The sequence below is a fragment of the Clarias gariepinus genome, chromosome 27, assembly GCF_024256425.1.
Source record: "Clarias gariepinus isolate MV-2021 ecotype Netherlands chromosome 27, CGAR_prim_01v2, whole genome shotgun sequence".
NCBI classification, from domain to species: Eukaryota; Metazoa; Chordata; class Actinopteri; order Siluriformes; family Clariidae; genus Clarias; species Clarias gariepinus.
The window spans coordinates 9,388,211-9,416,152 of record NC_071126.1 but is presented as its reverse complement, the minus strand read 5'-3'; the positions used below and the strand labels follow the sequence as shown (position 1 = coordinate 9,416,152).

At 37.0% G+C, this 27,942-nt stretch overlaps 1 protein-coding gene across 2 annotated transcripts in view; it reads left to right on the top strand.

Annotated features, from left to right (window-relative positions):
* The window catches only part of magl (MAX dimerization protein MGA-like), a 34,116-nt gene extending 7,995 nt beyond the window's left edge, over window positions 1-26,121 (top strand). The window contains exons 10-25 of one of the 2 annotated variants that reach the window (XM_053488983.1): window positions 149-300; window positions 501-644; window positions 748-796; window positions 5,074-5,421; window positions 5,564-5,626; window positions 5,744-5,806; window positions 6,087-6,259; window positions 9,355-9,835; window positions 10,020-10,265; window positions 11,073-13,216; window positions 13,350-13,396; window positions 13,923-13,953; window positions 14,395-14,565; window positions 14,926-15,037; window positions 15,249-15,482; window positions 25,624-26,121. In XM_053488983.1, the coding sequence (XP_053344958.1) occupies window positions 149-300; window positions 501-644; window positions 748-796; window positions 5,074-5,421; window positions 5,564-5,626; window positions 5,744-5,806; window positions 6,087-6,259; window positions 9,355-9,835; window positions 10,020-10,265; window positions 11,073-13,216; window positions 13,350-13,396; window positions 13,923-13,953; window positions 14,395-14,565; window positions 14,926-15,037; window positions 15,249-15,482; window positions 25,624-26,120 (4,955 nt within the window). In that variant the 3' untranslated portion in view covers window position 26,121. Of the gene's footprint in view, window positions 1-139; window positions 301-500; window positions 645-747; window positions 797-5,073; window positions 5,422-5,563; window positions 5,627-5,743; window positions 5,807-6,086; window positions 6,260-9,354; window positions 9,836-10,019; window positions 10,266-11,072; window positions 13,217-13,349; window positions 13,397-13,922; window positions 13,954-14,394; window positions 14,566-14,925; window positions 15,038-15,248; window positions 15,483-25,623 lie in introns of both variants that reach the window. The other variant, XM_053488982.1, reaches the window with a different exon arrangement.
* Window positions 26,122-27,942: the final 1,821 nt, after the last annotated feature.

Sequence of the window (27,942 nt, the reverse complement as noted above, 5' to 3'; positions counted from 1 at the left end):
CATACCTTCTCTACTTTCTTGCAATAACATATTTGTACCATTGTGAGTTTAAATAAATAAAAGTTAACATCCTAGCTAACATTGTGATAATTTTCTCCAAAGTGAAAATCAATAACATGGATCACTTTATTCCCGAAAGCTATTGCAGATCCAGAGAAGGAAACCAGACCACCTCCTGCACCTAATATCACTACCTTATGGAAAAGGAAAGCAGGAGAACATGACCCTGAGCCATTGTTTCAGCCAGCCTCATCGATTTTTCGTAAATCTCGTTCATGTCCTACCGATCCCTCTAGTCAGGTGAGTAATAAATCTGTCTAATAAGTTTAGTTTACAGTTTGTTTTTTGGCTGTACCAAACAAAGAAATGTGATAAATTGTTTGGAATATGTTAAAAGAGTTGTCTTTAAAAAGCTGTAGCAAACCTAAATTTATGTCAAAGTAAATATTTTTCAGCATGTTGTGATTTTCTGCTAATTTGGTGCACCTGCTTTGTTTTAGGTACAGGAGGAAGATAAAGACCCCGTCTATCTGTATTTTGAGAGCAAGATGACATGTGCTCGTGTAAGAGAGTACAACAGTAATCCACCACCTCAGATACATATGTTCCCTAACAAAAAACAAAAGACAGTACCTGAGCAGCTTGTAAGTGACATGGATTGTCAATTTAATTCAATCAATTCAATTCCTTTTTTTTCTTTTTCATTCTAGTAAATCTAAGTGATATTGTTTTTTTTTTTCTTTCTAGAATGAAACTGCTAAAGCAGCTGAACCACCATCCTCTGAGAAAGTGCCAGGTTGGTATCTATGGTCTTGAATTTCATTAATTCAATTCAATTTTATTTGTATAGCGCTTTTAGCAATTTTCATTGCCGCAAAACAGCTTTACACAGTCAAAAGAATTATTTAAGTTTGTATGAAATGTGAATTTTTATGAATCAAAATGGTCAGTTTGTCCCTGGTAAGCAAGCCGAGGGCGACAGTGGCAAGGAAAAACTCCCTGAGATGGTAATAGGAAGAAACCTTGAGAGGAACCAGACTCAACAGGGAACCCATCCTCATTTGGGTGAAACAGAAAGCAGTAAATGATCTGCATTTATACAGTGTGTAGGGTGGGAGGCAGTTCAGCTATAATAGCTGATGTTAATTGATGTTAATATGGAGTCCAGGTAGTTATTGAAGACCCAGGTAGACTTGTAAGAAGTTCCAGTCCTGAACTATCGAACTGTCAAGTCCCCAGAGAAACAGTTGCCAACACCAGTCAAGGCCAGAACCATTTTCTAGGTAGAGAGAATCATCCCCAGACACCAGACGCATCCCAGAGAGACACACGGGGCATCCATGTGACGAGATCTTCAGCCAGAAGCAGGGCACCAGGATGGGTCAGACAGGTCCGCAGGGCAGAGGGAGTCTGGATCACTGGCAGTTTAGGAACGACATGTGTAGCTCGACAGAGAGAGAGAAAGAGTGAAAGGGGGAGACAGGAGGAGAGAGGAAAGAGAAAGAGGGGGGGAAAGAGAAGAAGAGGAGAGATGGCAGTTAGGTATGGTCACAGTCACACAATGTATAATGTGAATGTATATTAACTGTAGAGTGCAAGCAGAGACTCCGGCAGGACTAACTATGACAGCATAACTAAAAGGGAGAGCCAGAAGAAAACACATGAGGGCTTCCTGACATGTAAAGCAAACAATCACCTCACCGTCAGCAAACCTGAGTGATCAATGAGAGTGAGGAAGACAGCATCTAAACATACCAGTTCACCATAATACTCTACGTCCATGAGTCCCCCAGATCTGCTCCTTTACCTATGGCAAATCTATTTATAAAAATGCTTGGCTAAATAAATAGGTTTTTAGCCTGGACTTAAACACTGAGACTGTGTCTGAATCCCGAATACTATTTGGAAGACTATTCCATAATTTTGGGGCTTTGTAAGAAAAAGCTCTGCCCCCAGCTGTATTTTTCATAATACGCGGTACTGACAAGCAGCCTGCATCCTTTGATCAAAGTAGGCGTGGCGGATTGTAAGACACTAGCAGTTCGCTCAGGTACTGCGGCGCGAGACCATTTAATGCTTTATATGTCAAGAGTAGTATTTTAAAATCAATGCGAAATTTCACAGGGAGCCAATGCAGTGAAGATAAGTGAGGACTCTCGCTGCTGCATTCTGGACTAGCTGAAGCTTATTTATGCATCTAGCCGAACAACCAGACAGTAAGGCATTACAATAGTCCAACCTAGAGGTGATAAAGGCATGAACTAGTTTTTCTGCATCGTTTAGCGACAATAAATTTCTTATCCTGGCAATATTTCTGAGGTGAAAGAATGCTATTCTGGTAATATTATCTACATGAGCTTCAAATGAAAGGCTGGAATCAATAATCACACCTAGGTCTTTCACTGTTGCATTTGATGGAACAGAAAGGCCATCTAAAGTTACGGTGTGATCTAAAATTTTACTCCTAGCTGTATGCGGTCCTATGACTAGAACTTCTGTCTTATCCGGATTTAGCAGAAGGAAGTTAATTAGCATCCAATTTCTTATGTCCTGCACACATTGCTCAATTTTAGTAAGCTGTTTTTTCTCATCAGGTTTTGCTGAGACATATAACTGTGTATCGTCAGCATAACAATGAAAACTAATACCATGCTTACGGATTATGTTGCCCAGAGGAAGCATGTAAAGGGAAAAAAGCAGTGGACCTAAAACTGAACCCTGCGGAACGCCAAACTCCACTAGAGCATGCAGAATAATCACCATTTAAGTCTACATACTGATAACGATGGGTCAGATAGGATCTGAGCCAGGAGAGGGCTGTACCCTTAATTCCTACTACATTTTCTAATCTGTGAAGAAGAATAGCGTGATCAGTGGTGTCAAAAGCTGCACTGAGGTCGAGTAATACAAGCATAGTTACACAACCCTTATCAGAGGCCAATAGGATGTCATTTACTACTTTAACGAGTGCTGTCTCTGTACTGTGATGAGGCCTAAATCCTGACTGATACAGTTCATGTATGCCATTTCTATGTAGATATGAGGATAGCTGCTCCGCTACTATCTTTTCCAGAATCTTAGAGATAAAGGGGAGGTTTGATATTGGCCTGTAACTGGACAGCTGACAGGGGTCGAGGTCAGGTTTCTTAATTATTGGTTTGATAACTGCTAATTTAAAAGATTTTGGAACATAACCAATGCTGAGTGAAGAATGAATTATTCTCAACAGGGGTTTTGTTATTGCTGGTACTATCTGTTTAAAAAAATGTGTCGGTACAGGATCTAATATACAGGTTGATGAATCTGCAGAAGAGATGAGTGAAATTAGTTCATTCTCTTTAAGGGGAGTTAAGTGTTCTAGGTTCTGATCTGACATGGCTAGATGAAGTCCTCACTATTGCATGATGTTGTTGTGGAGATTTCTGCAGTGGTCTTATTTCTGGTTAATTTGCCTACAGCATTAAATAAGAATCTAGAATTATTTTTGTTATTTTCTATAAGAGTGGAGAGATATGTTGATCTAGCTACACTAAGAGCTTTTCTATAGTTCAGGATGCTCTACTTCCGTGCTATTAGAAATACTAGCAATTTAGTTTGACGCCATTTACGTTCTAATTTCCGAGCGGTCTGTTTTAAAGTGCGCGTGTGATCGTTATACCAGGGAGCAGGTTTCTTATCTCTAATAATTTTTCTTTTAACTGGAGCTACATTATCTAAGGTATAGCGAAATGTCGACTCCAAATATTCAGTCACCTGATCGAGTTCTGTGGGGTCAGACGGTGATCTAATCGAAGTTGGGAACTCTGGGAGATTACTGATAAAACTCTGTTTGGTAGTTGATGTGAATGTACGTTTCATACGGTAGCGCGGCGCTGTGCGTACATTATTACAGTGACACACTTGAATTGAGACAAGATAGTGATCTGAGATAGTGGAATTGTGAATAAATTTCTTATACTTAATCCGAATAATATTATAAGTGTGACCTGCTTTATGAGTGGGTCCTACTACACACTGATTTATTCCTACCGAGTCCAGTATATAAATGCAGACATAAATGCTGTTCTCAGAGGGTCTTCTGGGTTTTCAAAATGAATATTAAAATCTCCAGCAATTAACACTTTGTCTACAGAAACGACTAGGTTTGAGTCAATCATTACACTGTGCCTTCATGCAAAACTAGACATGTTGTGTTTCATTCCAAATATATATAAAAAATGTGGTATAAGCAGCCATGATAAGTGTAGAAATGTACACATTGTTACCATGCTTACACCATGAGCGAGTAATGTGCATATTATGTCTTGTTAAACGAAACAGGTTAAAATTCACACTAGTGTCTTATTTTTAAGCTTAAAAAGTGGTGAGTTACTTTTTTTGACCGTAAAAGTCAGTTTGTAAGTTTTACAAAGTTTTACAAAAAGTTTGTAAGTTTTACCAGTAAAACACAGCAAGATCATATTAGCATTGTTATATCCTTTTGTTTTTAGTGTTGCCAGTTTATTTTGACATCATAAATACATTGTAACTGTAGAAACGGTTGTCTTGGCTTTACGGTGAGCCCATGTGTTAGCAATCAGTGTTATACAATGTGGTAATTTGTTTAAAATACAGCTTGTGTAGCTTTTGAGAATTTTGGGTATAGCTCATAACTATCTCAGTGGAGGTGCAGTAGTTTATTTTTATTATAGTTAAATCTTGGATTGCAAGCATAATTCGTTCCGGAAGCATGTGTGTAATTCAAAGCCCTCGCATATCAGAGCGAATTTGCCCATATAAAAATGGAAACTCAGATGGTTCATTCCACCACCCAAAAATATTCATATAAAAATTGTAAATACAAAATATAAAGTAAAAATAAAACAAATGAACCTGCACTTTACCTTTGAAAAGAATCGTGGCTGGTGTGGCATGAGAGAGAGGCAAGGAGGAGGGGCTACTGTGTATGACGACTTTCACTCACTTATTCTCCCACTCTCTCTCTCACATAGAAACACAGAGTGATCCTCAGAGAGAAATTCCTGTTGTTGTGGCATTTTGCATGTTCTTGATTTTATGATGCTTTGTCCTTAGAAACAAATCCCACAGACACTCTGATAAAGACAGATGAGCCTAAGCCCACTAAACTGCTGGAAATCCTGTCTGAGTGTAACTGGGAGCCTCATCGGAGTTCGGTGCTGAGTACACTGTTCCGTCGCATGAACAGCAACCTCCTATCTGAGCCTTTCTGCTTTGGCATGTACAAAATACAACTTCTTTCTACTACTGTTAAAGGAGTAGACAGGTCTTCTACAATTATTTACAAGGTGTGTATCTCTCATGCGGATGAAAAAGAGATGACCAGCGACTTGGAACCACCATTGAAGAAGGCAAGGAAAAGTTTGAAAGGTTTTGAAAACAAAGAAAAACTACCTCAGAAAGGTACAAGTGCTTCTGATCATATAGAAAAAAATGTGTGCATCAACATGCAGCCTCCATGTTAGGAGATTACATAAATATTTCAAACTTATGTGCTGTCCTGTCATTTATTTATTGACATGCTTTATTAAATTTTTTTTACCAGCTGACCATAAATCTGGGCGAAAAAGTAGCAGCTTGGTGGAAAAGCAACAAAAAAAGCCACTCTGTAAGAGACTTTTAAGGCTGTTGTCATTACATAATAGAAATTTTTAGACTTGTGTGCTATCCTGTTGTTGATGTGGATACTTATTAATTAATTTATTTATTTTAATTTCTGCCGCAGCTGACAATGAATGTGGGAGAAAAAGTAGCAGCCTGGAGGAAAAGCAACAAAAAAAGCCACTCTGTAAGAGATTTTTAAGGCTGTTGTCATTAAATAACAGAAAATTTCAGACTTATGTGCTATCCTGTTGTTGATGTAGAGATTAATTAATTTATTTTTATTTCTTTCACAGCTGACCATGACTGTGGGAGAAAAAGTAGCAGCCTGGAGGAAAAGCAACAAAAAAAGCCACTCTGTAAGAGATTTTAAGGCTGTTATTATTAAATAACTTGAAATTTCAGACTTATGTGCTATCCTGTTGTTGATGTGGAGATTAATTAATTTATTTTTATTTCTTTTACAGCTGACAATGACTGTGGGAGAAATAGTAGCAGCCTGGAGGAAAAGCAACAAAAAAAGCCACTCTGTAACAGACTAATAGGGCCGTTGTCCTTCCCCACCAATGCTGCTCCTGCAGGTTATCTTAGGGCAGATATAAAGAAACCAGAAGATCATCCTACTCAAGTTCTAATTCAGGTACATTTTTTAAATAACATTAAGACTTTCAATGTTATAAAATTGATTGCATTTACCTATTTTTTGCTGAATATAATGTCTTATTAGCAAAAACTTTTAAAAAGAATTTATCAATTGAAAACTTCATTCCTGCTTTTAGAGCCTTCCATGAGGCTTTAGCTCTATTTTTTTTTTTTTTATGTAAGAACTACAACGAGCCATTAAAAAGTCTGTTGGACAAGATAATATTAACTATAAATTCTTAAAGAATCTCCCTCACTTTTTTTTTTTCTTACACTTTTTTTACTATCTGGATATCAGGAAACATTCTATCTGCTTTGCACGAAGCAAAGTATTGCTATAATCCTATTCCAAAGTCAGGGGGAAAAATACTATAGCCGTTTCGCTTTAACCAGTTGTTAAAACCAAGAGAGAGGATGGTTAATGACCCGCTTATTTTGGACACTGAAATCTGAACATTACATAAATAATACCCAGTGTGGATTCAGGAAAGGTCGAAGCAGCACAGACCCCCATGTCTGTCTTAAAAGTTATATAAAAAATTATAATGATGTGTTCATTAGGAATGAACATGCAGCAGTATTTTTTTTATTTATTTAGAGGAGGCCTATGGCACCATATGGAATCAAGGAATCTTAAATGATTCATATCAAATAAATGTTTGCTTATTTTAAGTTTCTTATTTATTTTAGACTCAAAGTAGAAAACACATTGTTTTAAACCTGCATAAAAAATAACTTGGAGTAACTCAAGGAACTATTTAATCTGTGACTAAATAATGTATTTTAATATAAAAAATTTATAGAATTGCAAAAAACAGTGGCTCTGATGTCCTCTGTAGTTTATATGTACATATTTGCATTTGTTACAGAAGCAAGAACAAAATAACTTGAGCAAAAAATCCAGCACCTTCGGTTATACCATAATTAACCAGAGTTGTTTATGGATGGAGTTCCCACTAAACATATAAAAGAGACCAAATTTCTTGGTATTACATTTAACAGCAAATGGTCTATTCCAGACATTAAATTACTTACAAAGAAATGTTTTAAAGCAATAAATATTTTAAAGGTTTTATTTCAAACCAAATGGGGAGCAAACAGTCCAACTCTTATGAATATATATAGAACTTTAATTCGATCAAGGCTTGATTGTTGTTGTTAGCTTTTCAGAACAACGACTTGGCACGTGGTTCAGCAAGGAAATTATATACAGTGAAACCTTGGATTACTAGCATAATGCATTCCAGAAGCGGGCTTGTATTTCAAAACACCAAATTTATTTTTCCCATAAGTAATAATGGAAACTCAAATTATTTGTTCCACAGCCCCAAAAAAATAAATACCCAAAAATAATTAACACAAAATATTATGTCATAATAAAACAAATTAACCTGCACTTTACCTTTTAAAAAAGTAAAAATAAATCCAAAAAGATAAGTGTTTCCATTTGTGCTCGCAGGCGCTGTTTATGTGTGTGTGTCTGTGTGTATGGGTGAATCTAACGTAAGCCCCCCCCTCCCCCTTCTCGTTTTACACAATTACTCTTCCTCCACTCTTTTTATGCACACGCGTGCGCACACAACGAAAAAAACGCTGGTTTATCAGAAAAATAAACAAGAAATCTCTCTAATGAGGCACTCATTGTGGGGCAAGGTCTCCAATGACACGATGACACACACACACACACACATACAGGCAAAGAGCAGGCTAAGCCTTGAGCAGAGGGAGAAAATAGATTTTTAACGTCTCTAATGAGACTTGCTTTTTGCACACACACACACACACACACACACACACACACACACACACACACACGTGTTATAATAAACAGTACACGCGCGCTGTACCCACACGCATACAGACACAAAATAAAATGTTTTGCACACACACGTGGTCACAGTGTTATAGTAAACAGTACAAGCGTGCACGGATGTTGATTATACCAGTAAGAGACGCGCACTAAGACCCAGCAGGGGGACGATTACCCACAATTCCGCAGTGCAAAAGAGAAAAAAAAACGTTGGCTCAATTGTGATCATGTGACGCTCGGCATCAAAACAAGAAGCACATGCATGATACATGGTACCGGTACTCTTAAACCAAGACTTGTTTGTTTTCCAAGACAAAATCTTTGCTCGTTACTCGCAATTCGAGGTTTTAATGTATAGGCTTTTTACTGGATATGTTTATACAGAACATCACTAGTTCGAAGTCTATATATAGAAGCAAACAAACCCCTTTTTGGAGAAAAGACTATTAAAGTTGGCATTACAGTATACAATTAAACTTCGATCAAATAAGATAAAGAGTTTTCACTTGTCAGCATTCAGTAATCCATGAAAAGAAACCAAACTGTATCCCTCCTTTTTGATTAAGTATTAAAACTGAGAACCTAAAAGAGGACTTAAACATATTGGAACAGACACATTTTTGCAGAATTCCCCAATGGGATCTTAAGAAGCATAAAATGTATCTGGATTTAGGGGGAAAAAAATCCAAAACCTATTCTAATAAATATAGTTAAAACAATCATAAGAGGAAAAACTACCACAGCATACTCCGATGTGCACGGATGAATCAAAATCTGATGTGGCAGAAGGTTACCGCATCCCAGATCAAAGTTACTGCAGGGGCAGATGGTCTGCTAATGGCTTTGAAGTTTATCGAATTCTCTTATTAATATATCATCCAACAATTGTGGAAAATTTAATAAAAATTTTGAATTTTAATATAATTTTCTGTTGGATACCTAGATATTTAGGAATCTATCATAATGAGAAAGCAGACAATACTGCCAAAGAAGCATTGTCTAAAAAAAAAAACTTCAAACGTTCTTTTTTTTTTGTGCATTTTTTCATGTCACAGATCTGAGACCAATTTCAAATGTACACATCAAAAACAAATGGCAATCTGAATTATGGGATTAATGTTTAAATAACAAAATACATTAAATAAATCCTGATGTTGGAACAATATATTATATAGTTTTTACGTCATTTATACAAGATGCAGGATAGGACATTCAAAAGTTGCACATAAACATAATATAATTATTTTCTTTAAATTTAAGTGTTCTCTTGAATTGCATTGCAGGTAAATGGCAAAACATACAATCAAGCAAAATTCTTGCTGGGCCAACTGGGAGCATTACATTCAGTGAATCGCTTTGCAGCTTTTGTCACTGGTAGGCTGCTGCCTGATCAACCCAAAAATGAAGATATCACCAAAACATGTCCTTTCAACGCCTCTCTCAGGCCAAGCTCTGTAATTGAAGTGGCAAATGTATTAAATCAAACTTCTCCAAATCTTGCTGTAGCCAGACCGTCTTTAGCCAATGTGCCTGAACCTAACACCACCTACAAAAACACAAGAACAAAAACGGGTCGCTTGAATGCCACTTTCAAAGCTTCTCTCAAGCGAAGCTCTGTAAAGGAACTGGCAAATGTTTCTAATCGGACTTCTTCAAATCTTGCTGCAGCCAGACCTCCTTTAGCCAATGTGCCTGAACCTGACACCACCTCCAAAAACACTAGAACAACCACAGGTCCCTTAAATACCACTTCAAAATCTGCAGGTAAGTGATGTTATAAAACAAAACAAATAATTTGTAATTTGTAAATTTGTAATTCTAAAATGCCAAAAAACATTCTGCTGGTTGGTAGAAAGTTAACTCAAAAAGTAATTGCAATAGCGATAGTATTATATATTCCTGTTGCTGATAAATATTTGAAGGAAAGTATGTCTGTTACCCTCTCTAGGCCAACAACCTGGCCTAACGCCCATTGTGCCTGACGGCACCAGATTTGTTCTTGTGCCAGTAAGACCCTCCAACTTTGCTGCTGCTCCTAGTTCCAGCCTCCCACCGGGCCAACAAGTGATTCTGAAGCCTGCACCAGGAGGGCAAGGGTCAAACTTTGTATGTCAGTACAATGGAAAACTTTTGGAGTTAAAGCCCATCAGCCCTGCTCCTGTTGTTCATCTACAGCCGAGTTCTGTCAGTCAAGGTCAGTTCAGTATGTTTTTATCCTTTCAGTTGTCTCATAATTTATTTAACTTTGAAAAATTAGAGACTGTGTATTTACAGATTTTGGTAAGGCAAATGGGTATATGAAAATCTATTTAAGAATACAGTGGAACCTTGGATTGCAAGTAACTCGGTCTGCGAGCATTTTGCATCACAAGCAAAATTTTTTATACATTTTAACTACAAGTTGAACGCATGCATTTGTCTGCCGAACGTCAAGTGATCACAACTGAGCTAATAGTTCTTTCCGCGCTATATATGTTACAATAGGTAATTGTATCCCATGCTCAGTTTCGGCGCGTGTTAAATTTTTCAGACAAAGTAGTGTTTCCGTTTGTGTGTGTGTGTGTGCACACCACTGGGAAAAAGGAACAGAAACACTGATCTGTCAGGGTTCTTTTCAAAGGTAAAGTGCAGGTTTATTTGTTTTATTTTTAATTTGCTATTTGTGCTTAATTATTTTTATTTAAATATTATTGGGTTGTGGAATGAATTATCAGTTTCAGTTATTTCTTATGCGGAAATTCGTTAAGATATACAAGCATGCTTTCAGAACGAATTCTGCTTGCAATTCAAGGTTTAACTGTAAATATATTGTCGATTATAGCTAGGGAGTTTAGTTGATTTAAGACTCGTATTTAATGGAAGACATGGTTTGGCTTATGTAAACAAAAGTATTATTCATAAGGTGTACAAAAGTACAAATTGCCGCTGTGGTTGTGTTATTTTTTTATTTGTTTCTTACAATGTGTCTGTTTTCTCTATTTTCCTGGAATGGCTTTATTAGGCAGCACTTTACAGGTTGTGCAAACAGCATCTAATACATGCCTGCCACAAGACACCAAATCTCTTCAGAAGCCTTTGAACTCAACTCCTCTTAGTAACGTGTTGCCCAATCCTTTGCCAGTCATTGCACCCAATGTGTTTTCCCTGTCAGCAACAAGTGGCATACACATAGCTAATGGCATGCCAGCTTTTAATGTACAGTCAGGTTTTTCAGGTAAAGCTGGGACATTCTCTTTTCGAATATGTCCTCCTAATAATGTGGGGAAGCCTATAGGATCAGCAGAAGTTTGTAAGCCTCGTGAACACAGTTCTTCAACGTTGATGCTTCCTGGAGGTTTCACTTTGATTAAACTCCTTCATTCTGCTGTGCCTGCTGTTTCTGCAAATGTCACTTCAGTTGCTTCTCATCCTGCTGAAAGCCCAAAGAATGATGAAAGTGTAAAGGATTCTGTCCAACAGAGTCCCTCCACAAGCCCTGAACAAACCTGTCAAGGCTCAGTAAGTAATACCAATCCGCTTCCACCTCCTGAACCATCAAATTGTATCTCTGCACAGGCTTCAGAAGCCTTAAACAAGAGCAGCAGTTGCATTCCCTCAGAAGATCTTTATGAAGATGAGCCTGTGGAACAGTTCTCTCAGTCAGTAAATACAGGGACACAAGACAGCAAAGACTGGGTACCTTATGGTGCTGAGATGGTACTCCAAGATGATGTCAGTGAATGGGAACCTGATGATATGGATGATTGGCCACCAAATGGAGCAGAGCGAATTTTGTGGATTGACTCTGAAGAAGAAAATGAAGATTTAGATAAAGAGCTGAATAATAGTTTGGATGTTGCTGCTGAAAGCCCAGCTGCAGATAAAGTCAGCGAGCTGAAGAACACTACAAAAACTGTTAAAGCTATCTTAAATAGCTCTGATGAATGTCTACATGTAGGTACAGAGACTCCAAAAAGCCACAACATTCATGAAAATGATTTGCCACCTAAAGATGACGTGTGTTCTAAAAGCTCTCATGTTGAACAAAAACAGATGATGTCTACCAAGCCAAACAACAACAAAGAAAATGTCTTTGATTCATATGTAAGTGCGGAAAACTTAAAAACTGGAAATGTCAGCAAAGAAGAGCCACTAGTTATCATTAACAAAGTTGACAGTAATAAACAATTACAGACAACCACTGAAACCAGAGAACAAGTTGCAATTCAAGAAAATACTCTTCCAGTTCTGAATAAAAATGAGCCCTATAATGATCCAACAGAGAAATACCTGGAAACTAATGATCCTGAGTCTAATATCAAGATCCAAGGGGTTCTTTCTCAAAATAACGATTTGCACATCAGTGCAATAGAAACTTGCAACAGACAAAAAGGGGAGAATACACATTTTGATTCCTTTGTTGTAAGCGGACAAAGACTTGGCTCTGCTAATATTTACAGTAGCTCATGCAAGACAGACACCTGCTCTGTGCATGATGGTGATGCAAAACAGCATATTAGCTCGGATAATATTTTACCACTTATCAGTAAAGAAGAGCCCAGTATGAATCAAACGGTCGCAGAATTTCCCAAGGATTTAAGCGTGCAAGGTTTGGCCTCTGAAAATTGTTTAAAAAATCTCAAACAAAAGGAATTTTATAATAATCCAGAAGACGGCCATAAGGATACTGATATAGCTCCTAATGCTGTGTGCTCTCTACTAGATGGTCAGACACCCATGAAACTTTCCACATTCACTGCCGCTTCAAGTAAGGAAAATGGCAAACGAAATGTTTCGCCTCTTCTACACAATGTACATAAATCATCCACAGGGCTTTCAGATGGTTTTCACAAATTGTCAGACAGCTGCCCTGCAGTCACCAAAACAGATAAACAGGATTTAAAAGAGGAAAAACGTGAAGCAGAAGATCGAAACAAGCTGCTTAAATCTAAAACAGCAGTAGAAGAGTTGAGTGATAGTAATGATATTATTGTGGATGTGGTGAACTTGAGTGAAGATGAGGCTGAAGATCAGGTGGCAGTTGTGCGTCGCAGGTTCGGCAATGATATTGACAATTCAAGTAATGACAGCGAAGAGGACTCGAATAGTGATGAAGAGGATTGGAGTAATGACTATACGAGTGACAGTGAAACATCAGATGACACTGTAAGTGGTCCAGTATTAATATTTAAAAATTATCAATCTCGTACCAGATGTAACATTGCTCTGTGCATGCCTGTTACATAATTATAAGGGGAATAAAAGATGCTATATTGCTGAAATTGTTTTTGAATTCTAGGGTGATACATCTATAGAATATTACACAGTTCGAAAGAGGAATGCCAGGTATGTAAATTAAGATCTAAGTATAACTTGAATTTGTGGTGTGTTTTCTGGCAGCTGGCCTTTAAAAAAAAAATCTTTTTGAAATAATAATAACTTATAAATAATATGGACAAACAATGCCAGACTTGATTCTCATCTCTGTGTGCGTGGAGTTTGCATGTTCTCCCTGTGCTTGGTGGGTTTCCTCCGGGTACTCCGGTTGCCTCCTACAGTCCAAAGATATGCAAATTAGGCAAATTGACTTTTCCAAGTTGCCCGGAATGTGTGTATGAGTGTGTGCCCTGGGATGGATTGGCACCCTGTCCAGGGTGTACCCTGCCTCGTGTAAGTCTTCTGGTATAGTCTCCAGGACCCCGTGACCCTGAATGCAGGATAAAGCGGTATAGAAGATGAGTGAGTGAGTGGACAAATAATAGCAAGAACCCAAGCAAGGAGTCTTAACATTTTATGACAGCCCCAGTTTGTCCAATATTATGCAAATACTATGTAGTGATTTTTAATTTATCATTATATATTATTCACACAGGAATGCAAAGAGAGCAGCTTCATGGAAAAAGGTGAGGTTACTCTTTGAAAATTCAAATTTTATTTGTCACATACACAGTCATACACAGTACGAAATGTAGTGAAATGCTTATACGACCGCCAGTGACCTTAAAAAAGGAATCAAAGCTCATAATAAGAAATAAATATAAATAAAAGAAATACGATAGAAAACTTAAATTAAAAATAAAATTGAACTAGGAAAAATAGAAATATGCTGTACGAAAATAGAAATATACTGTACAAATAGAAATATACTGTACAAATAGAAATATACTGTACAAGAACATTTAAGAAAACCCATAGAATCTAAAACTTAATGTATCTTAGGCCCATGTTTTTAGTAATTAGTGTAATATTTAGACATTTAATTATTTTCTTGTATATACCCACATATCACATTTGGAGGAATGTATGAGAAATGTCAGCTTTTGTCTGTTTTTTTTGTTTTACAGAATAAGTATCTTTCCACAGAACATCCGGTGGATGTGCTAGAAAAACGACTGATTCACACTGAAAATGAACGCGTTCGCCGCGACGAAATGCGCCAGTACTTTTATGCACTGAAAAAAGCACTGAACATTGAGGAACGAGTCTCAATGTGCAAGCTTGACATTCTAAATCAGGTTAGAACCATAAATTGTGGTTTGACTGTAATAGTGACAATAATGTAAAAAGGATTAAATTAGTAATATACTGAACAGTTGACACAGCTCACTGTTATTCAAAGTCTTTCTGCTTGTATTTTGATCACGGGATCTATATTCTTCAAGGTAATGGTCATTGGAAATCACAACCATTATCAGAGATTTTTTTTTTTTTTTTTATCCTTGTGTTCTTATACTCTATGTGTCTATCCTATTTAACTTGTGTCTTGAATTGGTTGGGTTTAATCTCAAACGTTTGAGAACCCCTCTTTTAAGGTGATGTTGTGGTAGTCTTGTATAGAGCACTCGGTTTAACAAGGTGTGACCTCTCGGTGGCAGGCTCGACTTATGATTTGGGCTCTCAAGGACCGAAGCCAGTGCTTAGAGGAGAAGAAAAAAGCCCTACTCCAAAGACAGTCGTTCTATCTCAACAAGATACTAGAATTATCTGGTAAGAAATTGCTCAATATCATCAGGCTTTTCTATTCTAAGTCTGTTATGCAAGAGCTGCTACACTATTAGATGCCTTTTTTTTTTTTTAAACACACATCACCAGTTTTACTTTTGCAAGTTCATAATAAAATTGTTATAAATAGGAAAACAAGTGTTAACTTGTTAAACTTTTGGAAGGATAATAAATCTCTTTTTTCTTATTGAAACAGAAAAGCCTGAGGTTAAAGTCAATGCGAGTTTTAAGAAAAACTGTGAACAGCAGCAGCAGCAGCTCGGATCCCAGAACACTCTGCAAAGCTCAGGTCCAGGTCAAGCAGTAAACACTCAACGGGTAGACAATGATGGCAACAGACTCCCACCTTGTCTTGGAAGCTGGAACCCCCCTAATTACATATGCAAAAGATCTAATAAGACCTTATATCAGCCTTCTATTACTGACACAGGTTAGAATTCTACACTTCATTGCATTCCTCATTTCTGGCGTAAGCATCCAAAATTGACCACAGCAATGTGTTTAGGGCTAAAGAATTTTTTTTCACCTAGAACTTTATAGGATGTCTTTTTTTTTTTTTCATTTTGCCTTTTTTTTAAAAAAAGGAGCTTACTTTAGAAACACCTGACCACACATGGTTTGCCCATTTTAAAGACATTTATCTGTCTTTATTTTAAATCCCCAAATGCTGCATGTTATTCACTAGTGTCACCACAATCCACGATTTTTAAACAGTTTTTTTTTTTTTTTTTTTTTGGAGTACATGTTAAAAAGGATGTGGAGCACGTGCATATTTTTAGCCTGTAGAAGACATGCACTAGATGTAATATGGGTCACTTTTTATTAAACTAGTGATGTATTTGGAACAGTATTACTAGTATTATTAGAGCTCTAGATAAGCATAATCCACGGTTAGTGTTTGCTAGCAGGTTAATTAAAATTTAAGTTGATAGGGGCTCTGCAATCTCAGGAACCCTGAACAGAACATGTGTGACCCACGAATGACAAAGGTGTAGTGACCTGGATCACCCAGTGGCTGTAAAAATAGCTACAGGCCTGAGATTTAGGGTTATTTTAAACATCTTAAATAATTAAGATTATTAAAATAACCAGATCTGTAATTAACTTGCCAGGAAGCAGACACCATAAGATTGTAGACTTGGCATGGCCAAAATCCTATTATCTTCTCCAAGTGTTCAGATCTACAATAGAATAAACTATTTGGGAGTAGAAAGCATTTGCTTTCATCTACCAACAAACATAAGCACTTTGACTAGAACCAGGTTCTATGATCAGATAGAACAAACATATTACAAAAAGATTCCTGTAATTAAAAGGGAGATAACAAACAACTACTTACCGGCCTATAATTCTGGTTTGCTGCCTTTTTTATTTTTTTTGGTCAAAGATTAAATCTTTATCATATTCATGTGTAAGTCTATAGGGTACTAATAGCCAAGCAGCTGAGCAGAAAAGCTATATTTTACAGATTAAAAGAAATGGCTGTTTTCAGCTTTAAATGAATAGGTGTAATGAAATACAAGTTACTCAGCTCCTGTGTTAGCTATTTCAGTTACTCAGCTGCCATGATTTCAGTGATGAGTAAAATAGTTATCACTGCACCCATCATCTGAGATGCCCACGCGATTTTACAGTGGCTTTAGAATCACATTTGCCTCCAGATCCATCAGAGATCCACCCTCTAAACAAACCGCTGCCCTCGGTTAGAACACGTAAATACAGAGTATGATTTGTTTATACCTTATTCGCTAAATTATTGTTCTAGTAAGTAACACGATTTTTTTTCCCCCACAACATTCCCCACGGTACTACATTAGTGTCATGGAAAATGAAAAGCCAGCGTAAAAGAAATGAAATATATAAAACATTTCTGGTACCAGGTGAATAGTATCATTATCGTCCACCTCTGTCTCAGTGTACTTGATCATCATATACTGTTTGGTGGTCAAGATAATTTCAAAATTTTCAATTTTTCAATTCAATTCAATTTTATTTGTATAGCGCTTTTAGCAATTTTCATTGCTTTAACACTGACAATGTAATTTACACTATATATATTTGCAATATATATTTACACTTCCATGCAGCTCTGATGATGTCAGTGAAAACAAAACATAATTTACAATATTCAAATGATATTGCTCTTTATTGGTGACATGTGGAAAACGTACTACACTGAAAAGTAACCCTGAACCCCAAAATTATGATTATTATACCAAGCTACTTTTGAAAGGGATAACATCTGTCTTAAACAATGTGGCAGTGAAGGAAATTAGTGTATAAATAATGTATGGCCTGCAACAATGCTACCATCCTAGTCGTGTCTCTAAATGTATAATTTTCTCTGTAAAATATTTTAAAGGATCTCGTGCGGACACTTGTTGAACAGAACACAATTGGACTACCCGCAATATGCAAAACTCTTTAGCCGAACAGTCTCTCTCTAAACCAAGAGGCATCTGTCAGATTTGTTTCTGTTCTGTTTTCAATATGCCTTGCACCACTGGATAGGAAAATCACAAAGGAGTTTCAATTATCACCCATGTGTGTACATGTATGGCATTTGGCAGACACCCTTATCAAGAGAGACTTGAATAAGTGCTTTGAGGTTTCTCAAGGGTCTAAAGTAATTAATAACAAAGTTTTGTGTGTACTCATGAACATGAAATGTGATTTATTAAGTCATACTGATGTGTGTATTTTGAATTACAAATCATATTTACATATAAATCAAATTACACATATGTACGTAATTGCTAGTTTATTAGTGTGTCCTGTTGGGTTTTTTCACAGAAATGGAATTTGTTCTATGCACACTTTATTGTGATCATTGTGAGCATAGTACACCCCCCACTTGATATCTACAGTTTTTTAATAGTTAGACATGTATTTGGGTAAATTTAGCAGACTGTCCAAAATGCATGAGAATATGGAGGTGTCCTAGGATATTCACATACCATACAGTACACTAATCAGCCATAACATTCACATTAAAACCACCTAGGGTTAGGTTCCCCTTGTGTCACTGATGCCCTTTTTCCACCAAATTGAATCAAAGTACTAGTTCAGGACTGGTGCTACGGCCGGTTCAGAGCCAGTTCAATAGCAAACCTCCTAAGAATTGGCTTTGTTTTCCACTGGCTAGAGTCTCACGTTATTTGGTCACAGCATACGACTGTGTACATCTCTACTTTCTTAACAATGCTAGTTGCAAACACAACAACAACGCCAAACTTTAACATGGCGTTGCGAGCGTTTGAATTGCCCGTTGTGCTTATTATGGACAGCGATTATGTTTAAGAAGAAAGGTAATTACATAAAACTTTGATTCCTTTTAACACTAAACAAAAGATATGTCTTTGTTAACATTTAGCTGTCTAGCTGCTAATGGCCCACAACCCTTATCCTAGTTATTGAATCCTTATTATTAAAACTAATGAACGAATAACACATTTTTTATCATTGCTTTCCCTTCAGTCTCAATACAAACTGTAGAGATTGCCGTTTGTCTGGGCACATCCTCGATCTGACCACTGTTGAAAGACAATTGTTCCGGATTTCAGCCCACAATAATTTGTGAGGAATTTCCGTGTGTCCCAGGACTCCTATCTGCCGTAGGCTCAGCCATGTTATTAGTAGAAGGAACACGAATTACTGCTTGTGTGTCTCAATCCAGTATAGCAGGTTGCAATCTGCATCTGAAAGTTGGTCACCAGCAGGGAATACAGGACCATCAGTCATCTTTTTGGGTTAGGCCTGGACACTGTGTTTAACTGGATTCAAGATTTTTGCAATGGAGTTACCATGAAGCTGCTTGATGAAGCAATGCTGGCAAATAGCCACTTTCTTCAGTAATCAGTGGGGAGTACCTCAGTGTATTTCTGCAATAGATCGAAGCCACATTCTGATAACAGCACCAGAGGAGCATTCTCGAGTCTTTTCAATCAAAGATGGCTTTTCTGGGACACGTGTCGGCAATCCATGGAGTATGCATGATGCCAGAGTTCTACGGCAGTCACATTTGTAGAATGTCCGGAATGACGATTATTACTCCTGCAAAACAAAAAGAAACAAGAAACAACTGCAAGCTGGAGCTGAGCAAGAAGATGGTGAAGCCCTGTGCTTCATAACATTTCTGAGGAACATGGTGACATTTTCATTGAGGAGCATCCAGCCGGGCATGAAAACATGCAGCCTTCGGTTCAGGCATCACCCAAGTGTGGTACTCCACAAGGCACTGATATCAGAGCTGCATTAATTGATGACTTTATCAGTAGGGACTCTGATAAAGTGGTCAATTATTGCTGCAGTATGATAGATCTTTCCTATTTAATGGCTTGTATTGATGTAAGTTAAAATATGTTCATTTGTTAATAAAGCATATTGATGCAAACATATCCACTCAGGAATGTTCAATTATCTTTTGCTTGAGCTTCCATTATTTTCACCATGCTCCCCAGCAGCTTTGTAATCTGTTTCCAGTCTTACTCCTCAGTAAGGCATCATTCAATTAAATTAAATAAAATTTTATTTATATAGCGCTTTTAACAATGGTCATTGTCTCAAAGCAGCTTCACAAAAATGAAAGAAATTCATTAAAAATAATAATAATTTTAAAAAATAATAATAATAAATTCTGTATGTGTGAGAAAAATGTGTGTCAAAAGACTGGTAAATAGCGTATCAAAAGACTGGTTAGGTATGTGGGAGCTAAACCATTTAAAGCCTTGTATGTAAGTAATACTATTTTGTAATTCTGGATCTAGTGAGAACCCTGGCGCCTGCATTTGGACTAACTGAAGCTTGTTTATTGAGGATGCAGGACAACCACCTAGTAATGCATTACAATAGTCCAGTCTGGAGGTCATGAATGCATGAACTAGCTTTTCTGATAAGATGCTCCAATATAAGCTTGGCAATATTTCTAAGATGGAAAAAGGCTGTTTTTGTGATATTGGAAATATGATTTTCAAAGGACAAATTACTGTCTAATATTACGCCCAGGCCTTTTACTGTTGAGCTAGTAGTAACAGTACATCCTTCTAAACGCAGGCTGAATTGTGAAAGTTGTTGTGTGCTGTTGTGTGATCTCTGTCTTGTCTGAGTTTAGTAAAAGTAAGTTATTGGTCATCCAATCTTTTATGTCCTGGACATACTCGGTTAATCTAGACAATTTAGGTATTTCGTCTGGTTTTGTTGAGATATATAATTGGGTATCATCAGCATAACAATGGAAACTAATCCCATGTCTTCTAATGATGTTACCCAAGGGAAGCATGTATATTGAGAACAGCAGAGGTCCTAAAACTGACCCTTGTGGGACCCCATATTTCACTGGCATTACACCAGACAGTTCTCCATTTAGATCTACAGAATGGTATCGATCAGACAGGTATGATCTAAACCATTTTAATGCCCGTCCCTGAATACCTATGTGATTTTGTAAGCGATCTATGAGAATATTACTGTATGATCTATAATGTCAAATGCAGCACTAAGATCAAGCAAGACTAGTATTGAGATGCAGCCTTGGTCTGAAGCTAAAAACAAGTCGTTTGCAATCTTAACTAGTGCAGTTTCTGTACTATGATGGGGCCTGAAACCTGACTGAAATTCTTCAAGGATGTTGTTTTCCTGCAAGAATGTGCATATTTGAGCTGATACTACTTTTTCTAATATTTTTGATATAAAAGGGAGGTTTGAAATCAGTTTATAATTTGTTCTTTCATTCGCATTCAAATTAGATTTTTTAAGAAGCGACTTAATAACTGCCAACTTAAAAGATTTAGGGACGTGACCTAGATATAATGAGGCATTAATTATGTTTAAAAGTGGCTCTCCAACCGTATGCATCACTTCTTTTAAAAATCTGATTGGGATTGGGTCTAACAGGCACGTTGTTGATTTAGCTGAGGTGATGAGTTTATAAAGCTTTTCCTGTCCTATACCTGTAAAGCACTGAAAAACTAAATGTGAAACCTTAGGCTGAACTAGATCATGAGATGCTATTAGAGGTTGTCCATTAAGTCTTCACTACTAAAATGTTGTGGAGTACTCTCTGCAGGCATCTTAGGTTTTGTTAGGCGAGCCACTGTACTAAATAAGAACTTGAGAATGTTTTGGTTTCTTGCTATCAGTTGGCTAAGATGCTCAGTTCTAGCAGTTTTTAGAGCTTGTCTATAGCTGCACATACTGTCTTTAAATGCAATTTGAAAAACTTCTAATTTAGTTTTTCTCCATTTTCGCTCGAGGTTACGGGTTGCTCTCTTTACGGTGCAAGTATGACTATTGTACCAAGGTGCAAGTGTTTTATCTCTAACTTTTTTTAGTCTGATGGGAGCAACAGTGTCTAAAAATAGTGGTCATGCTGCTAGTCACTTCATCTAGATTGTCTGCATTTAGGGGTTTAATAAGAAATTGGGACAGATCCGGCAGATAACTTGTGAATCTGACTTTAGTAGTCAGATTCATATTTCTAACAAATCGATAATGTGGGGAGACACAGCTAATCTGTTCTACGGGTAGAGTATATATCAGGAGGTGATGATCTGTGATATCATCACTTTGAGGTAAAATCTCTATATTAGAGACATCTATACCATGGGATATAATTAAATCTAGCGTATAATTACAGTGGTGAGTTGCTCCATTTATATTTTGTTTAACCCCAAAGGAATTTAGTAAGTCCATAAATGCGAGGGCTAAAGCTTCGTTAGCATCATCTACATAAAGGTTAAAGTCTCCTACTATCAACACTTTGTCAGAGTTAACCAATAGGTCTAATATCAGATGTCCAAATTCTTTAAGAAAATTGACATATGGCCCTGGGGGTCTGTACACGGTAGCCATTGTAAAATATAGCAAGGGTTTATGTATTTCATTGAGTGCAACATTAATGACGAACACTTCAAATGAGTTAAACCTGGGCCTTATTTTCTCAGTAACAGTGGGTACATCATTGTAGATAGTGGCGACACCACCACCGCGACCAGTTAGACGGGGCTTATGCTTATAAAAATATCCTGATGGAGTAGACTCATTCAACCCAATATATTAATTTGGTTTAAGCCAGGTTTCGGTGAGGCAGAGTGCGTCAAGGCAATAATCTGATATAATTTCATTAAGACTAAGTGCTTTAGGCCCATGGGATCTAATGTTGAGAAGTCCATACTTTAGAGGTAGATTTCGATTACTTATTTGGCCTTTTTCTGGTTTAATGGTTATTAGATTTTTTTGGCTGGATTTAACGAATTTATTCTTTTTTCCTCACTATTCAGGGAACAGACAATTTCTATAGGACAAGCTATGTGTGTGCGTCTATTAGTATGGTGAGTTGTATTGTGGCTAATATCTAAAGAATCTAAGGTATGACTTGCCGCCTGTCAGATGGTTCGTAGTGTCCTGGAGATTGTCAGAGAGGACTGCTGCTCCAGCTCTGCTAGGGTGCAGGCCATCAGTGTGGTAGAGCCTAGGATGCTCCCAGAAAACATTCCAGTTATCAACAAAGGGTAATCTCTGTTGTTGACACCAAGATTGTAACCATTCATTAAAGGCAAATAATCTACTGAACCTCTTGATTCTTTGCTGAAATGTCGGAAGCAGTCCAAATACGACGATCTTTGTCGTGGGGACCTTCTCGACCAGGCTCCTGAAGTCCTCCTTTATGATTCACCTCCTTGCTGTGCTGCAAAACCTCTCATCTGCCCGTTTAAAGTATTACATCAGCTCTGCATGCTTGTCTTTTTTACTTTTACCTGTGTACAACATAAAATAAAAATACCACAGATTATAATTAAAAGAGAATTGAGAAGAATTATATTATTATTATTATTATTATTATTATTATTATTATGTAGAAGAAGATTATCTATCTAACCTAAAAAATTAATCTGTGGCTTTATTGTAGAAAGTCTAAATGTTTGCATAGCATCTGCTCATCGCTCACTCTTTTTCACGTTCGGGTCGGGGGTGGCTGGATGGGGTGCTGGCCCATCGCCGGTCACACACACTTATTCCCACTCTATGGTAATCTGGGAACACCAATTAGTCTAAAGTGCATGCCTTTAGACTGTGGGAGGAAACTGGAGTACCTGGAGGAAACCCATCAAGCACAAAGAGAAACATGCAAACTCCAAACTGGTGTGTACGCTAAAAAAATTCTTACCCCCTCTGTTATTTTCCAAATACGATTCAAAGCTTGAGTAGTTCCTTGTCAGTGTTGACATCGTCAGCCGCAAATACCTTTCAAGAAATGTAGGACAGTAGTAGGTTAAGGCTTGCTGTTAACAGATTTAGCGAGGCTAGCTTGCTGTTCACAAAAGTTAATAATAATAAAGCTAATTCCTTATATCGGTGTCATGAATTCAGAACTCCACATTTGTTTTGCAAATGAAATCTCAGTACAACAGTAATGTTGGAGTTGCTTGGGTTAACATGATGCTGACTGCCCTAAATACATTAAAAAAATTAAATAACAAGGCTAAATATGTTGCTAGCAGGTCGTTGCGAATGTATGGCAATACTGACTCGCTGGATGGAAACAAATGAAAACAGTGTTTAAAAAAAAAGCAAATTTACTTGAATGGAGTTGAATTATGGGAGTTTACATCAGCTTCGCCCTCACCTGCTGCGCTGCTGTAGATGAGTTCAGAGCCCCGGACAGTCTGCATGCAGGTCCGTTCCCGGGAATTTCAAAATGCGAATGACGTGACCGAACCGCTTTTCCCGATGTCTCCTTTCTGATCCCTGTATTACTTTCTGTTTTTTTTTTTAGTTTGTTAATTATTTGTTCAAGGCTTCTCTTGTACCTCTCTGAATCCATCTCATGCTGTACAAACTGACAATACACTGGCTTTGTCCTGGAAGCTCCGTCCAGCTTGTTGGACTTCAGACGAATAACAAAGTGCAAAGAGACAATTTGTCTCCACCACAGACCTCTGCTGTTTGCATATTTTGAGTCCATTGTCTTTATCTTGTAAACACAACAGTACACATCTTTGTTTTAAAGATGGCGGTCAAAAACTTACTCCCAATTAATGCCGTACAGTGCATCCAGAAAGTATTCACAGTGCATCACTTCTTCCACATTTTATGTCATGTCACAGCTTTATTCTAAAATAGATTAAAAAAAATTTTTTGTCAGAATTCTACACACAACAGTCATAATGACAACATGAAAAAAGTTTACTTAAAATTTTTGCTAATTTATAAAAAAAAAAAAAAATTGAGATCACGTACATAAGTATTCACAGCCTTTGCTAAATTGAGCTCAGACGCATCCTTGATCATCCTTGAGATGTTTCTGCAGCTTAATTGGAGTCCACCTGTGGTAAATTGGCCAGAGGTAGCTCAGTGGTTAAGGCATTGGACTACAGTTCGGAAGATCCCAGGTTCAAACCCCACAACCACCAAGTTGCCCCTGTTGGGCCTTTGAGCAAGGCCCTTAACCCTCAAGTGCTCAGATGTATAATGAGATTAAAAAAAAAAAGTAAGTCGCTCTGGATAAGAGCGTGCCTAAATGCAAATTCAGTTGATTAGACATGACTCTGTTCATGTCAGAGCACAAACCAAGCATGAAGTCAAAGGAATTGTCTGTAGACCTCCGAGACAGGATTGTCTCAAGGCACAAATCTGGGAAAGGTTACAGAAAAATTTCTGCTGCTTTGAAGGTCCCAATGAGCACAGTGGCCTCTATCATCCGTAAGTTGAAGAAGTTCGAAACTGAGCGATCGAGGGAGAAGGGCTTTAGTCAGGGAGATGACCAAGAGGTCCTCTGTGGAGAAAGGAGAACCTTCCAGAAGGACAACCATCTCTGCAGCAATCCACCAATTAGGTCTATAAGGTAGAGTGGCCAGAGAGTCTCATCAGACCTGAGAATTTTGTTTCTTATGGTCTGAGAGTCTTTCAGGTGCCTTTTGGCAAACTCCAGACAGGCTTTCATGTGCCTTTTACTAAGGAGTGGCTTCTGTCTGGCCACTCTACCATATAGGCCGATATTGAGGAAATTGCATGGGCTTTTCTGTGGGATCAGACCTTTTCCCCTGTGGTCACCACATGCATAAATGAGCCTTGGGTGCTTATGTGCTGTATAAACCAATAAAAAAAAAAAAAAAAAATAATATATATATATATATATATATATATATATATATAACAGGGCAAATACTTTTTACAGCATGGAAACTGATTAGTTCACCTGGTGGCGGTGTTAATGTTGTGGCTGATCAGTGTAGTACTGTTATATCATTGCTGATCCCACATTAATGTTTTTTTTTTTAGTTTAATACATGAATTTTATATATATATATATATATATATATATATATATATATATATATATATATATATATATAATGTGTATATTTTTTTATAAAACACTTTGGAGTAGTAATAAAAATGTTTATCATTACAATGTTTAGAATAACAGTTAATCGACCAGTCTTATGCCCTGTGTCAGACCTAATTTTACTTTTTGCTGCATTTTTCAAAGGCAATTTTTAACATTTCTGCATTTAAATGACAATTTATATCACAGCATATTGACCATATAAACAATTTGGCTGCCTTTGCAGAAAACCTGTCATTGCCAAAGATCGTGCTGCAATCCTTCAGCAAGACTGACGCTGTTAAGCTTACACACGATGTAAGGGCATCTCTACCAAGTTCTACTCAAGTCTCTAACTCTGCTGAACTGTTAAATGCGGGTGATTTGGAACTGAAAGACCACAATGAAAAAAATGAAAAATCTGATGCCATAAGAGTCTGCCCTAATGTGATCGAGAAAACTCTACTCTCTGAGCACTCGAACAAAGGCAGCCCAAGTTCATCCTCACCAGTCACTGAGAGTGATGTCCAAAAAAAAAGTTTGTCTGAAGTGAAAAAGGATGAACAAACCTCTGCAGCTATGGTGAAAGGAAGGAAGAAAAAGGTAAAGTATGATGTGGTTATAGAAGAAGCCTTATCCAACCCTGATGTCTTGGGAGCCAGACAGCTAAGGCAAAGATCGCCTGCAGTTAATGGAGGGGCTACAAGGGGACGATCAACAAATAAAAGGAAGAGGATTATTTAGATGGATAGTAGTGGTGTGATTTTTTTGTTTGTTTTTTTCCCCCCTTACACTTCAGACATTTTTCTCCCTTTGTCACTATTAATAATACAGCTTTGACCTCTCTGGGTTTGATTTTCTGAGGCTACAGCATATTAACAAAAAAACTGATCAGAGTTTGTCAATATGCACCAGAGATAAAGGATGCTAAGGAGGGAATATCTCTTATTTAATGGGTGCATACACTTGTGGCCCAAACTGAGAATTGTCAGAAGTCCAACAGCATGTGAATGAAACATTAAATTAATGTATGGATAATTGTTCACTGAGAAACCCATGTTGGGGTAAAGTTACAGTACTAATATGCTTTTTTGTATATTCATGTCATGTCTATTCAGAAGTTAATATTTTGCTAATAGGGATTGGAATCACGGATTGTATGCATATAACACATTCATACCATTAATGTTTTTAGAAAAGCTGTCTGTTGATTTTTTCTGTTGGGCCTAAAATTTTTGTGAAAAATCTTTACTGTATGAATACCTTTTGGTCCACAGATTTTGAGGTAGTAACTACTGTCTTTGGTAAAGTATATCGACTTAAATATATGTAATTTTATAAAAGTTTTCATGTTATCTTTTTTTTATGTTTATTAAATCTAGTCACTTAACTAAAAAAATTCTAGTTTTGAAGATCTCTCAGAATGTATTGGAACAAGAAGAGCAATTCTTAGTTTTGCTACACTGAAGAAATGTTTGTTTGGAGGTGGTAGATAGATTGAACATTCAGCATTCGTTTTCTGATATTTATATCTAGATGTGTTCAACAATGTAGGAAATGATTCCTTTTGTTTGAATCAACGCATTCTTAAAGTGTAATATTGGAAAAAATATTGGAATTTAATTGCCCAGATGTGCCATTAGATTGACTGTAAACCACTGGTCTTTAGTCTAATCCAGAAACTGATTCAAGATCCCAAATAAACTATTAAATGTGCCTCCTGTTTGGTTATAATGAAAGCCTGCGCCCACACTGGCCTTTTTTTGGATAAGCAACAAATGCATTGAAATTTTTAGTATTACTTTTACTAAGTAATTGCTGTACAGTTATACATTTATTTCCTATAGATCAAAGGGGGAAAGGAAGGTTTTGTGCATTTCCACACCTTGGTAAGGTTGTAAAGGAGTATGAATATTATTCTATTAATAGACTAGATATTGTATGCATTTTTCATGTTTAAAAACAACTTGCTAAAGGTCATGGGGAAAGTTGCCAAGTTTCAGCAATATGTTCAGACACAGAAAAGGTCAATGCTTTTACCTATAAGGATATGCACTATTGAGTTTAAGCTTGACCTAAACACTGCTTTATTGAACTCTAAAATAAAACATGCAGATGACTGCTGGCTCTCATATAAATAAATACACATGCTAAAACTAGTGTTTTGTAATGCATTTTTATTATTCTTCAATAATTCTTCTCCAAAGTCTACTTATAAAATCATAAAGGTGTTCTAATGTATTGAGGTCATTCAAGACTCTGTTTGGACTTCCAGAAGTGAGAGAAGCAGAAGAGTTTTATAAAAGATTCTGATAGTGTTAAAAAATCTTTCATCTTTCAGCAGATCCATTAAATGCTAAAGGGAATATTACTTAAGAATATTTAGTTATAACACATTACCAGTCAAAAGTTAACACCCCTTCTAATCCCATGGATTGTCATTTCACTAAGTAGTAAAACAATGCTTTAGGCATCCAAAATATGCAATAATCTCCTTTAAAAAGTTAATGTAGCGATGTGTCTGCTACTTAGACAAAAATATTGATGATCAAATCTTGGGGAATAG